Raw genomic sequence first — 14,753 nt, 5'->3', positions numbered from 1 at the left:
CCACTTTTTGCGCCACTGACGTCAGAGCTGATAGTTTTGTTCGTAAAGAATGTCTTTATATTTACTACTCTTTTAGAAAGGCAGTAAAGCTAAAGTAAACATCTGCTTTGGTTTCAGAGGTCTGAAATAGAGAAAAGCATTTAGTGTAAATGCCAGCCTGCCAGCACTCTGTGCCTCGTTTATAATTTATGGAGATAGATGAGGTGAAAGTGAAACCAGAGCCAGCATCACAAAGAAGAAGCGATAATAATATCAGTAAAATATAACAGCTTCCTTTCTTTAAGCATCCAGTATCCAAGTTTCAGCCTAAACCACCTCGGCTCCACATGGACTCCAGAATCTCTCCTGGTTTCCATCATCATCCAGCCCCGAGTGTTTCTGTGTAACTCGACACATCTCTGTGTCCGTCTGTCGCAGGGAGCTGAACTCTGTCCAGTGCGTCTCCGGTTCCAGCTGCACCATGAGGGCCAAAGCCTCGGACATGCACAGCAAGGACTGTGTCAAAGTGGCTGTCAGAGTGCGGCCGTTCAACAAGGTCAGTTTCTGCTTATTTTTATAGTCAGTATGAGTTTCTTAAGTACAGAGGGAACTCGTTGCCAATCAATGGCGCCTATATGAAGGTATTTAATTTATCTAACCAAAACAAATTAGCTGGAAGTAGGGAAGCATGAAATTACATAACGAGGACAGGTGTGTAAATGGGACCAGTGTGCATCTTTAAATGCGAGAAATGACCCAAGCAGAAAGTAAGCTCAGCAAAACGCAGGAATAATTTTTAAATTTAAACGTTTTATTCTTTGTTTTAAATTGTTCTACTCAGCTTTTTAAAAAGTAAGAAAAAAGCTGAGCAGGGCCTCGTTTCTCGCGTTGTTCTTTAAGGACTGTCGAAATAGTTGCTGTAGTTTAATTTTATTTATTGTTGTCCTGACTTTAATGGGGTTTTTTAATGCATAAAACTTTCGTTTTCGCATTTTAAACATGGTTATGGCCAGTTCTGGACACATTCATATTTCTTGTCAGTCACTGAGGCCATTAGTGCGTCACGTATCAAACTGCCCAATATGCTCGACCAAGAAAATAAGAGTTGTTAGGCTAATAAGCTAAGTGTTGAATAAAACCCGTGAATAGTAGTTTAAATTCCTGGCTGTACCATTTCGGGAACTAATTTACATTCTACTGTGATGTTCTTTTTACAGTTCGCTCATCTGTTGTTCCGGTGCTTATCCACATCTTAATACTGTAGCCTGTGAAATGATGTCATGTTTGGAACATGTTGGTGATCCAGTTGGTTAATGCAACTGGATCATGACTTTCTCTTCACTAAGGTTGTTTATCCTCTTCTTCTGCTTCACTTCTCAATTTCGGAGTTCCACAGGGATCCGTATCGGTTACCCTGTTTAACTCATATGTTGCCAGTTACGTGTTGTGGAGGTCCAGTGTTCCTCCTCATTGTTTTATCAGTGACATTCAGGTCTAACTTTTGGATCAGATGGAAAGCAGTTATCTACTTATTTACCGAACTGACTGGATGAAATCAAGATGGATCTATTTAGTATTTCTGAACCATAAACTTTTATGATACCAGTTTGGAAAAAATGTCTTTGATGTGTTTTTTTTTGTTTTTTCTTCAAATGTTTAAATGAAAAATTATGTTATTGTTTTTTTAAGGGTTAGCTAACTTTTGGCAGCATTGTCATGGAGGGGCATAAGTCAATGACTTTTTTGTAAACAATTTAAAAACATTTCATGAAGTTTCAACAAGTTATTATAATTTAAATGCAAAATGAACTCTTTAAAAGTGTTTAAAAGTATTTTACATGTTGCCCAAAACGTTCAGCGTTGGTCTCATCTGACCAGAGCACCTTACTCAACTGTGTTTTTTTTTAAAATGTCTTGTAGAAAACTGTAGACAAGACTTTTTTTCTCCAGTGGCTTTCCTCTGCAGCACTATACTGGTTGAGTGCCTGGCTGGAGTTGTTCAGTGAACTGGTTCCTCTACATGAGCTGTGGATCTCTGCAGCTCATCCAGGGTTACCATGGGCCTCTGGGTCGCTGCTCTGATCAGTGATTAACCTCTGAGGCCTCCGCAGAACAGCTGGATTCAATTAAACTCAGATTTACATTATCTACTACAATATAACTGCAATCATCCTCCCACTGTCTCGTTTTCTCTTTCCTCCAAACAGAGAGAGAGGGACGCAGGCAGCCGTTGTATCATCTCTCTGGTGTCGACCTCCATTAGTATCCAGGATCCACGCGACTGCCACAACCGGCGGTCCTTCTGCTTCGATTATGCGTACTGGTCCCACAGCGGCTTCACAAGAGACCAGACTGGTCTCTTTGTCCCTAAAGAACTGGGGGGCCGATACGCTGACCAGGTGAGCGCGAAGGAGACAGACAACGTTGACCAGACAGAGTGAAAAGATGAAATTATAATGCTTGGTAAAAAGCTGATTTTTCAATCCCCAGCACAGCGTGTTCCAGGACCTCGGAGTGGGAATACTGGAGAACGCGCTTCAGGTAGGAACCGCTCCATCTTTCCGTTAGTTGTTTACAAAGTGACTTCATGATAAACCAGTGAAATCACATGTGCAGGGTTACAACGCCACGCTCCTAGCATATGGACAGACCGGATCAGGGAAGAGTTACTCGATGGTGGGCTACGGGCCCAATAAAGGCCTGGTTCCTAAGCTGTGTGACCGGCTGTTTGAGGCGATCGGAGAACACCAAGAAAACAGACAATGTCAGGTAATAATTTAACAAGATCGCTATACTCGTCTTTATGGAGGTTAGTTTACTTTCACTTCTTCGTCTTCATCTTAATTAAATGAGAGAAACATACTGTGCTGACAGAGGACAGGCTTTTGTTCTAAATGCTTGTTGATGTGTCCTCAGGTCTTTTTCAGTATGTTGGAAATCTATAATGAGCAGGTAAATTTGAGCTTTATTCAAGAGAAGTTACTGTTTTTTATTTTGCTGTCACTTTAGCCTTTCTTGTTATGTTTCTCATGACCTTCTTTATTTCCAGGTGGTCGACCTTTTGTCTCGCGGGTCTCGGTCTGCAGCTGGACTTAGAGTGAGAGAGGAGCTGCAAAGAGGCTTTTATGTTGAGGGTCTCCGTAAAATCCCCTGTGAGAATGCTCTGCAGGTAAAAAAAAAACTATTTAGTTGTTTGCCAAAGTGTTACTAGGTTTTTGTCTTCATACATGTAACAACAATGAAAACTGTGGAATCAAATTTCCACCCCTTTGTTAAAAAATTTATCTCATTATAATGAGACAGTATCTTGAAATAATGAGGTAATTTATTTTAATTTTTTTAATTTGAAATTCGAGATTTGAGATTTGAAATTCTGAGAGGTTTCTTCATTTCCAGAAAACTGCCAATAAAGACAAAAGTCAAGTAGACTGGGATTTAACCGTGAATTATGAAAAACTAGAAGTTTATCAGTAAACAAGATACAATCTTAAATAAGAAAACCATTCAAAGATAAAATGGAATTATTTTGGGAAAAAATACAATAAAGTGCTCTAGAGAATCAAAATGTTGATAATTGTTCAATATTTTGATCAGGACTGATGAATAAAAGACTAAAGCAACAACAACAAATATTAATATATGTTATTTTTATAGCAACTTTAAATTGGTTTTGCCCTTAATAATTTGAGAGTATTAAATTTTAAATTGGGTGTGATACAAAAATGATCTGTACATCAAAAAAATCCCTCAGCCAACCAGCATTTATTATATAGAAAATAACAAAAACAAATTTTCAACCATGACATTGAATAATCAAACAGACCTAAAAAGATTTGATTCTCCTGAATTATGTAATTAAAATATTAATCTGAAACGGTTTTCTGAAGTTTCCATCTCTGTTCTATTCAGTATTTTTGGTTAAAAATGAAACTGACATCTGAATGTTGGTTTTAGCTGTAAAGCTCATTAGTTTAAGTTGTTTTGTTACCAAAATATCCAACCAGTCCTTTAATGGAGTTGATGTTAATGAGCTTTGGTTCATTTTAAATGGATCTGATTTGACTGCAGGTGGAGCAGCTGATGGAGCAGGGAACCAGGACTCGAACCACCGCTGCCACTCAAATGAACGCCAACAGCAGCCGCTCACACATGCTCATTATCCTGCAGCTCAAACAGGTAAAACGGGCCCCATGCTTTACGTCTGCAGTTTATTTATTAATGCTGAGAAAAACATTTTCAGAGGAAACGCTCTGAACTGTTATCAAGTCGGTTTGTTTGGATCAAATCTAATTTGATTCAGTTCACAATAAATTATCTAAAGACTCAAAGGATAAAATTTGGTCCGGTTTATTCTGAATTTACAAAATAATCTTATTTAGTCTGATTGAGATCCAGCTTCATGAATTTGATGCTATTTCTATTTTACAGCTGAGAGTGAAATACTTGCTGATAGTTTTATTTTTAAGCCAATCAAATGTTGTCATGCATTTTGTGTTGGAAACAATTTCAGACAACTAATAATTAATAATTAATTCTATTTTTATCAATTGGTATCCAGGGTATTTATAGTTATAATTAGATTTTTTTAATATACGTTGTCATTGTGTTACCTAAGCAGGTTTTGTTTATTGTATTTGTTCAGCTCTGTATTTTTAATGTTCTGCACCAGTTGTTTTTTTTTACAATGTTTTCATTTACATTATTTTTTATTTACATTTTCTAAATATTCCGAGAGGTTTTTGTTTTCCCAGCTGGTCTTTGAGTTATTATAATCTCAATATTTCTAATCCACTCCGGATTTCAGTGCTCCTGCCTGCTGCTCATCTTGTTTTGGGCTTATTTCTTGATTATTTGTTTTATTTATTTATTTATTTATTTTTATTTTCAACTTGGGTTTGATGTTCAAACTTTAAATTTTCCTCTTGGGTTTTGCTTTAAAATTATTTTTCATTATGATCTTTCTCATGACAACACCAACAAGAAGCCATTTTTAAAGTGCGGCCAGCTTCTCTAGTCTTACGCCATAAAACTCCTTCGTACGCGACACATTTCTTCAAAAAAGAGGTCTGGAATCCAGCAGTAATGTTTGTGTCTTTACTGAACATGATAAAGTAAAACAAAAATAACAGATTCAAAACAAATAGGAAGTGACGGTCAAAGTGCTTATCTAATCAGTCAACAGCCAATCAAAAGGCACCATGTAATAAGCTTAAACCAGATAAAATCACATATGTTTATCCTTTCAAATAGCAATGCAATAAATGAAACTCACGTTAACAAAAATGACATTTTATTTGAAGTTTCTACTATTTATAAATGGCTCTTATGTATTTATTTCTGTGTGCTTCTCTAATTCAAGTGTTTTCAATCGAACATCTTGACCAGATCTTCTCTAAAGAGAGCATCACGAAGCAGTCCAACATCAACCTGGTGGACCTGGCTGGCAGTGAGCGCCAGAGGTCTTCAGGTTCTGAAGCTGACAGACTCAAAGAGGGAACAGCCATAAACCTGAGCCTCACCACGCTGGGCAATGTCATCAGGTTTGCTCTGTTTTGTTTGGTTCGCTTTGTTCTTGCATGTTGCTGGATCCATCAGTTTTCTCCATATTCGTTCTTGATCATGCTCCCTCCCTGCCCATGCCTGCCCTGCTCGCTCTGTTTTTGTCCCGTCTTCTTATTTCTTTTGCTCTTTCCTTTGATTTGTTATTTTTCCTTTTAAATCATGTAAAGCACTTTGTAATGCCTTGTTGCTGAAAATGTGCTATAAAAATAAAATTACCTTTCTCGCTCCAGCGCCCTGGCAGATATTGCAGTGGGGAAGAAGGTGGTTCATATTCCCTACAGAGACTCGGTTCTCACCAAGCTGCTGCAGTCTGCGCTGGGAGGAAACAGTCGCACCGTCATGGTAAACACACAGAAGAGTTGGCAGATGATTTAAAAAAATATGTTATATATTTTTTTAATTGATTGTTTTACAAATGCTAACTTGCTTGTGAAGGACCAACATAAAGTAGTGGACCGTTTTCAAATGCAAAAGTACAAAAATATAAAAAATAGTCAAATTTTGTGTTCAACTCCCCTTTGTGAATTCTGTTCTGTGAAGATCTGAGAGGTTCTTAGAGAATATTAGTTAACATACGGGATTAGGACGACCAATGGACACAGCAGAGAGGTCAGGGATATGTTACAAAGGAGTTTAAATAAGGGTTTGATTATAAAACAATATCCAGCTCTGTGAGTACAGTAGGAGCTACATACAAGGCATTTCTCAAAGAAAAGCATGTTGGAGGTTGTGAAACTCTTGCGACAGCTCAAAAGTTGACTTTCCAGCAAAACAACATTCCTAAACACACAACCACAGCATGTTTATGTGTTACAGCAATCCAGTCACACTGCAGAGCCAAGTCCACATGGCCAAAACACCAAATCTCACCAAGTATTTCTAGTGGAGACATCTTAGTACACTCGAATTAAGACCAAACTAACTCACAGGTAACTTTTCAGCAAGATATAGGAGCTTGTTTTAAGTAAATTATTCCTTAATATTGATGAAAAAGTACTAGTTTCATTGGTAGATTATTTTATTCATAACATGGGAAAAATAGAACTAGTACTTTTTAATCAATATTAAGGAATTATTGACTTAAAAAAAGCTCCTATATCTTGCCTAAAAGTTGCTTCTGATATAATGTTGTCTTATTTCAAGTGTACTATGATATTTTCACTACAAACGAGATCAAAAATACCTGGTGAGATTGAGTGTTTTTGCAGTCCAGTTAAGAATCTGTGGCAGGACCTTTTAGATTGACTTCTCTCCATCCAGTCTGACAGCTCTTCAGCTTTATTTGTGAAGAAGAATGAGGAGAAAATTCAGTATCTGATTGTGCAAAGCTTGAGTGAGACTATTTTTGTGAAAAATGTTGAAAACCAGGTTTTATTTTCTTGTCTGCCTTGTGTTGGTCAATCACAGAAATTCTCAATAAAATGCATTAAAATGTGTGGTTGTAAAGTAACAAAATGGGGGGGGGGGGGGGTGCAGTGGTATGCAAACCATTGTGATGTACTGATTTGTCATATTTATTTTCCAGATTGCCACTCTGAGTCCAGCAGATATCTGCTATGAGGAGTCTCTCTCCACCCTGCGCTACGCTGAAAGGTACATTAATCATTTACGATCTGGAAACCAAGCTGAATATTATTGGTTTTCGTCATACTAACACATTTTACATTCACAATTCAGGGCAAAACGAATCCAAAACAGGGCAGTGGTGAATGAGAGCCCCACTGAACGCCTTGTTAAAGAGTTAAAGGCTGAAAATGCCCGACTGCTGCAGAAACTGAGCCGGATGGACCAGGAGGGGCGCAGAGCCACAGATGAGTCCAGTAAGAATCGATGTTTGGACAAACCAGACGACCGTTCAGCTGGCAGAGATCAGAGAGAGTAATCATTTCTGTTTCCAGAGGAACTTCGTCAGCTGTTGACCCAGAATGAGCTCCAGATCAGAGCCATTCAGACTCTGTGGGAACAACACCTGCAGGAGGCGCTCAAAGACTGGGAGCAGCAGTATGCCAACATCACACAGGTACATACTGTACACACACACACACACATACACACAATCTGGGACTTTTTTTCTGCTTCTAAAGAGTTTAAAAATAAATGCATACAGAGAATGTGAATTAAAGTGGGTTAAGAAGTGGAAAATATGTTTTAGATGAAATATTTTCAGTGTGAAATCATCCTTTTTCTGGTTGTTAATGTTCATGTTTCTTTAATTTATTGTCAGGAGAGGAGGATGATGCAGATGTATCCTTACATCCTGAACATCAACGAGGACGCTCAGCTGTCAGGGGTGGTGAAGCTTTTCATCCAGGAGGGTTGGTCTATCTCTAAAATATAATCTGTTCTAAACATGACACGCAGCTCTGACATTTTATTTAGGTACAAAACCACACAATTCCTCAGTTACAATTTGTTCTGAAGAACTTCAGATGTTGAAGAGAATATACTTTGTTTTCTTTACAGAGCAGTTTAATGTGGTTTTCTCAAGCCAACAGAGAGTCAGTCATGACACTTATTTATTTTTATGAAAGTATCTGATAAATTTCTTCACTATGGACGTTCATGGGACTTTATGACAATCAGATGGTGAATCTTATGAGCATTTAAATGACTTAATTCCACTTTGTTAATACCATGTTGGTACAAGGCTGTCTGAGGTGTCAAGAAAACTGCAAAATCAGAGAACAAAATGTTTTGTTGTTCCAGGCGAGTGGGGCATCGGACTCTGTGACTCTGCCCCTAGATCCATTTCTATCAAGGGCTTAGGGTGAGTTTTCCTTTCCTTTTCAACATCCAGAAAGTACAAAAAACCAGAGAAACCCGCCAACTCAACCAGAGATCGATAAATTATGTTTAAAAATGCATCAGAACATATTTGTTCTCATTGTGCACACACAGTAATGTCTGCTTGTGAACTAGTATCCAGGAGCATCATGCGGTGTTCAGGAATGAACAGCGGCGGGTAACACTGACTCCACTGACGGGGTCAAAGGTTATTGTTAATGGGAACGCCGTGTACGAGACAGCAGAGCTGCAACACCTGGTGGGTATTTGCATTTCACCAACTATATTAATTAACTGTGTTAGATGAAACTAAAGCAGTCAAAGCCACTGCTTCGAAATACTTAATTCTAAATATTTGTCAGGATCGTCTCATTCTGGGCTCGAATTGTACCTACCTGTTCGTTGGTTATCCATCTGAGAGGGGCGGGGAAGACTGGGGTCGCTACGACTATGATTACTTCCAATCGGAGCTGGCTGCTGCTGAGGGCATCCACCTGAGTGGGTGAAACCATCACTCTCTGGAACTGAATTTGTTTTATTTATATGGAGTAAAAAAAAGTCATTTTTATTAATGTATAGGTGAGTCCAGCACCGGCTGTAGCCAGACAGATCCCAGTCTGTTAGCGGTCTTCTACGACTACATTCAGCTGATGCCCATGGTGGCCGAGGCCAACCAGATGAGTCAGGAACTGAGCAAGGTAACTCACAGTGTCCTGCTGTAGCTGCTCACATTGACCTCGAATGAGGCCTGGACAGATGTATGCAACATTTAAGGGCACACAGGAGTGACTTGGTAAATTCGCATTTAATTTCTTAATTTTCAGGGAGTTGAGTTTAAGCTGGAAATCAAAAATCTGGCCCTGTCGGATTCTCGAGGTCACGATCTACAGAAAGACACTGTTGTCAGAGTGACCGCTGCAGGAAGCAAACAGGCTAGTGTTGCTCAAGGTGTCTCTCTCCTTTCTTTGTGCCAGAAAGATGTTTCTGAATGATTTCAGTTGTGACACATGTTTTGCAGGTCTGGATGTGGTCCAAAGCCAAGTTTGTCAACCGCAAGTTTTTGATGGAGGAGGTCTACCAGCAGTTCAAGGCTGCACAACACGAAGACAATGTGTGTTATGGAAATAACACTGATGTGTTTTTCAGAATACCCAAATATTTCTTGAGGCAACTGAGCATAGACAAAAAAATGTTGTCCAACATGGGAAATGAGGGGGAAAACTTTGTAGATATCTTTAATTTCTAATAAGTGCATAAAGGTGGCATATTATGTTTTCCTGAACAAGTTAGGATAAAAATGTTAATTACATTTTCATTGTTAGATAATGAGATGTTAGTCTGCTTCGTTCTGTCTGTTTTGTTTTGAGCTGTTTTAGGGCCTCTTGTCACTTTAAATCCAAGTAAATTGCTGTTGGCCATGCCCTCAACTCAACGTTTACGCTCGCACCTGAAAATGGCGGCAAGTAGATTCACAAATATACAACTGTACACCTTTCAAAAGCAACCGGAGTCACCTGAACAACCAACAATAATGTATGAAATGGTTTTTGTATGGTAGGTAAGTCAACAACAAAACACAGCCATTGTACAGAAAATACCAAAACTAATTGACCAAACACTGGACCAAACACTTGGGTTGCTAGGTGACGGGCTCGGCTTGGGTTGCTAGGTGACGGGCTGCCTGGGCTCGCTGGGACGGTTAGGTAACGGCTCATTTTCCAGACACTGAAAAGCATTAACTTGTTGCCGAAAAACGGCAGGATGTTTTATTTTAAGCGCTTGTGCTGCTCTTACAGACTCAAATAGATGTCTTGGAAAATTTTGAATTTTGCATAATAGGTCCCCTTTGAATTAAAGTTTACTTTAGATTTTAGAGCTATAACTCAACTTTTGCTATTGGTCCTTTTTGTATGTGCTGCTATCAGAGAGTGGAGGGCCTCCCAGCTGTAGTGTTACCGAGAGATAAAGACCCTTTCTGGGATCCAGTTGAGCCTCTGCTCCTGGGAACTGCTCACCTCTGGCTGCAGTCTTTGGCCTTCCGCATCCCTCTGGAGGAGCAGCTTGAGGTACTCCATATGCTTCATACATGAGTGTTATCAGATGCCAGACGAATCTGTCTCTGTTTGCAGGTGTTGGGCTCAGAGGGGACAGAGGAGGCCATCCTACAAGCTCAGCTCATCCCCTGCACTTCCACTGGACTGTATGACACATATTTTAGTTGTACGCTCACAGAAAGCTGTGTTTTTAAGAAATGCATATTTCCAGTCCACTGGGGGAGGACGACATCCTGATTGACCCGTCTGAAGTACTGGGTCGACGATTGGACTTCCAGCTGGTCCTGGATCAGTGCTGTGGGGTTCGTTGGATTAGGGAAGCCCGCAATCGAGGGATACAAATTGGGTGAGGCCTGGACAGATGTATTCAACATTTAAGGGCAGTTTGATAACGGAATGACGAATAACTTTAAAATTTTACGTTGAGACTCCCTCACATAACTTTATTTCCTCTGCTGTGTTAGATTCAGGGTATTTGACTGCGGCGAGCTGCTTTACACTCCAGCTGTGTGGCACAACATCAATCCTCTGTTGGATCATCGGGTCCAGTTCACCTCCCTCCAAACATCCCAACGGCTGCTGGACTACCTGCAAAGCAGTGCTGTGGTGTTGGAGCTCTGGGGTCTTCAGGGTGAGGAAGGAAACGGAAATGACCACCACAGCACAATTTCAACATGAAATTATCTTCACCAGGACATATAGTAAATTAGCAGAACATGCAGGCAGGTGTTGTCAGAGTTATGAACAGCTTAGCCTTCAGAAAAGAAAAGACTGTTTGGTAAACCATAACTTCCTACAACATTTTGAAGATAATCTGATGAGATTTCTGGCGAGGCATCCTGTAGCTTCTCCCACTGGATTGATTGACTGGATGGAGTTTTCTTTTATGCTACATAGTCAGGTTTTTACCACCAACGTTCAGATCTAGAAACTGACTTGGTCACTCCATTTTGTGCTGCTCTCTCCTGAACATTTCTGAACTCGCTTAGTATTTCTGAGATACTAAGCTGACTTAAAGAATCCCATGCTGCACTTTCGCTCCCTCATTATAAGCGGTTTTAGCTCTAGAACACAATTCCTAAACGATTTTTAAAATAAGTTTTCTAAAGTAAATTAGGTTATCAGCTATAATAAGAAATAACTACTCCTGTGTGTTTTTCTTGTCTAAGAGGGTTGCAGTGTTTTGAGTTCATCTCTTGGAGCTGTGAGAATGACTGCAGAGGGCATCTTTATCATCGACATGCTGGATCCACAAGCTGCAGTAAGTTGAATATAAATGTTTTTTACTGGCAACTGCAAAATCAAATTAAAGTCCAGACATTTTGTGGACTTGCTGATTTGTTCACGTGTGTTTAAGATTATAAGATGACAGTGACATTCTCCTTTTGGGCTTTCTAATGGAGATCAGAGTTAATGGTTCCATCGATTAAAACAAATAGTCCATGTTTGACTGTCAGCAGCTAATCTCATTTGTGGATCAGACTATTAGCTAATATTTCATTGGCTGCAGCTATCGGACTCTGCTGAGCTTAGCTGTTCAGTCAGAGCTCTTCAACAGGACTTGGAGAAACAGAAGAGTCTCAACGAGTCATTAAGGAAAGAAAATCACAGTCTGAGAGAACAGCTCAACACAGTCAAGAACGGTAACTCAGACATGCACAATTATCCCACTTTGTTGTTTCATACCTGCATTGCTACTCAGTCCATGTTTCCCTCATCTGGTTTTAGGCGGAGACGGCGTTCGTGGTCGGTCGCTACGTCCCAGCTGTGATGCAGAGTTCGCACGCGCCCTGAAAGTTTTCTACCACAGCATGACCTCTGTTAGGGGTCAGCTGCAGCGCTTGCGCAGACACAGACCCAGTGTAAGTATCTTTGTTTCTATGCAACCTTGGAAGACGTGAGCCATGATGGTTTTCTAACACTAAATTGTTGTTGCATACACTCTCCAGGAGGAGTCGGACCTGCTGGGACTCAGACTGTTTGTGGACGAGCAGAGTCGTCTGCTGAGGGACTTCTCTGAGCAGCTGGAGGACAGCGTCTCCACACTCAAACAAGACATAGCGGCCATTGTACGCCGCAAAAGAGAACGCTCGGGCATCTGGTCTTAACTCGGTGTTTGTTGATTTGAGAAACTGTAAGTACCTCCAGTTATTCTTTGCATTCCGACAACAGAAATGGAAATCACAGAGAAAAACTCAAGTCTTAAAAAAGTTTATTAGACTGCATGTAAAATAAGCTTTTACATTACAACTGCAAATAAATTAAGTCAAGTTTTAAAAATCCTAGTTGGAGCTACTTGAACTCTTCCCCCCCCCATGCTTTACTGTTAAAGATTGTTGAAGACAGACTTGTGTGAACATGAATGTTTAAAAGCTGAGAGCTTGTTTTACTTTTTTTCTCCAACCATTTTGAGAGAAAAGCACTGTGGTTAATGTATGTAAGCAGCCATGGTAAAGTACAGACGATTGCTGTAGGTCCAAAAATGGGATATAGGATAAAAACAAAGGCAGATCAGTCATCATACAGAAAATCTATGTACAAGCTAATGAAGGCATAGAAGCACAGACTGGGACTGATCTGATTATTGCATAACTGCAAGGTCAGAATTTGCACAAGCTTGATGAAAACTGTGTTTTTCTGTTTGAAAGGCTAGAATGTTTTTAATTTGCTTGGAATTGAGTACACAAAGTCAGTCAGAAGTATGTTGGGGTTTGAACTCAAGAGGTAGACATAAAAACCACAAAGCGAGCTGGCACCACCATTTTTACTGATGTATGCTGAGCGCTTCTTTACTTCGGAGAAAGCACCCAGTGATGTGAATGCAGAACAAGAAAAGGCTGAGGGTAAAGGTGAGGTAGGTTAGTTCAATGACAAAGGATTAGGACTCAAACTGCAAGAAAACAATATTTACAGGTTTTTACATTTACAGGCAGATAATAAAAGTTGGCGCCAATAAAGTATAATGAATGTTCTTCTTGTTAGCTGCACCTGTCAAGGCAGGTCTGAAGACAAACACATGAACAGGGGTGGATATTACAACACTTGTAAAAAATTAAGTCTCAAACAAATCTGTCAGTCTTTAGAGAAACATAAGTTTGAGTTTTAAATGATACTGGAATACTTTAAATTACAGATATGTTTATACAGTTTAAATTCTCCATTGGGCTTGATGACTGATTCCCCTTACAGTGTTAATCAACTTACCAGGATCTTCAACATCCAATAAAATATAGAGGTTTTCTGAATTTATGGCAGATATTACAGTGGTTTATTTTTTAGGTTTTCATCTGTCTGGCAGTGTATTATTAGTTTAAGGGTGTTGTTTATGCCTTTCATTTCTACTCAAGTAAAATTTATGTGCTCCCCGTTAGAGGATTCTTACCAACCGAGGCCTCAAAATTCAAAATGGTGCCTTGCACAAACAAATCCCACTGGGTTTTAAATGTTGATCTGCAGCCCTGTTAATGGAATGAACTCTAAGTTAAAGATTAACATGCTTCCCAAGTGCAGTCCTTGATGCATCCCTGCTCCAACACACCTGAATTACCTCAACATTCAGTCATTTTGTTCAGGTGTGTCTGACAAGGGCTGGTCTTCAGCATCCCAGGTTTAGAAAGATTTTGTTGCACTGCAGACTAAGCAGTTTAATTTTCCTGACATCAAAAAGTTTTAAACTTAATCACCCCTGATATGTTTCTCTCTATGCACGCAGTAGACAGTTTTTCACAGTATAAAAATATTTACTAAACAATTAAAAGGTCCATGTTTTTATGTTAGGCCCATATTTGTCTAAGACTTCACACACAGATTAGCATCAACAGCTGCAGGTCAAAATAAACAAGTCACTTTTGTGACAGATGAAGTGTTTGATATAAAAACAAAACTCTGCAGTCATTTTACAAGTTTCATAATATTTGCGAAGGTCCTATGGAATTAGGTTTTGACTGTGTAATAAGTGCAACAACCTTTTTTCCCCACAACATTTAGCCAGTTCCTGGTCTGTCCAGTGCAAGTTGCAGCTCTCCACAGTTTTCCCTGAATAAATCCTGAATCTGTAACTCAAAGGACCAGACTAGATCACAAACCACCGCAACGTTCTGGTAGATTCTGCTTTTTGCTGCAGAAAGTGATGAACTCCTCAGGCGCTAGTGCCGTCCTCAGCAGGTCGGCCGTCACTCCCTGTGGTTCCATGGGTAATGAGGGTAGGCGAAACCTCCGATGTGTCCCGCTGGCTGCTGTGCCTTGAGTGGCTGTCTATCTTATGCAGGCTGCTGTGGGTGGAGAGTGGGTGGTCGAGCCGGGGCATGCTACCATGGAGATTGCGGTCCGGTGTGCCCCGATAAGCTAGAGAATCGCTCCTGAGAGAGGTGGAGA

The 14,753-nt window shown here is 39.9% G+C and overlaps 2 protein-coding genes across 4 annotated transcripts in view; one reads left to right on the top strand and one right to left on the bottom strand.

The window, feature by feature from the left end:
- The first annotated feature begins 198 nt into the window (after positions 1 to 198).
- kif28 (kinesin family member 28) lies at positions 199 to 13,431 on the top strand. Its single transcript, XM_028014104.1, has 28 exons — positions 199 to 203; positions 418 to 535; positions 2,187 to 2,378; positions 2,470 to 2,520; positions 2,596 to 2,748; positions 2,854 to 2,931; positions 3,029 to 3,148; positions 4,048 to 4,155; positions 5,365 to 5,519; positions 5,772 to 5,883; positions 7,067 to 7,134; positions 7,219 to 7,361; positions 7,440 to 7,561; positions 7,766 to 7,856; positions 8,248 to 8,308; positions 8,461 to 8,584; positions 8,688 to 8,823; positions 8,905 to 9,023; positions 9,150 to 9,311; positions 9,344 to 9,436; positions 10,251 to 10,391; positions 10,455 to 10,525; positions 10,591 to 10,725; positions 10,844 to 11,010; positions 11,549 to 11,640; positions 11,890 to 12,022; positions 12,108 to 12,241; positions 12,329 to 13,431. The coding sequence occupies exons 1-28, from the start codon at positions 199 to 201 to the stop codon at positions 12,485 to 12,487; spliced, it is 3,243 nt and encodes a 1,080-aa protein (XP_027869905.1). The 3' UTR covers positions 12,488 to 13,431.
- The window catches only part of LOC114142969 (frizzled-3-like), a 33,737-nt gene continuing 31,558 nt past the window's right edge, over positions 12,575 to 14,753 (bottom strand). For all 3 annotated transcript variants that reach the window (XM_028014631.1, XM_028014629.1, XM_028014632.1), the window contains one exon: positions 12,575 to 14,737. In XM_028014631.1, coding sequence (XP_027870432.1) covers positions 14,518 to 14,737 — 220 coding nt within the window. In that variant the 3' untranslated portion in view covers positions 12,575 to 14,517. The remainder of the gene's footprint in view (positions 14,738 to 14,753) is intronic.

The sequence above is a fragment of the Xiphophorus couchianus genome, chromosome 4, assembly GCF_001444195.1.
Source record: "Xiphophorus couchianus chromosome 4, X_couchianus-1.0, whole genome shotgun sequence".
Taxonomy (NCBI): domain Eukaryota; kingdom Metazoa; phylum Chordata; class Actinopteri; order Cyprinodontiformes; family Poeciliidae; genus Xiphophorus; species Xiphophorus couchianus.
This window is presented reverse-complemented; position numbering and strand designations above follow the sequence as displayed.

Coding starts and splice junctions, on each gene's coding strand:
- kif28 (XM_028014104.1), top strand. Junction 3,149..4,047: donor CCTGTGAGAATGCTCTGCAG/GTAAAAAAAAAA, acceptor ATTTGACTGCAG/GTGGAGCAGCTGATGGAGCA. Junction 8,824..8,904: donor TGCTGAGGGCATCCACCTGA/GTGGGTGAAACC, acceptor ATTAATGTATAG/GTGAGTCCAGCACCGGCTGT.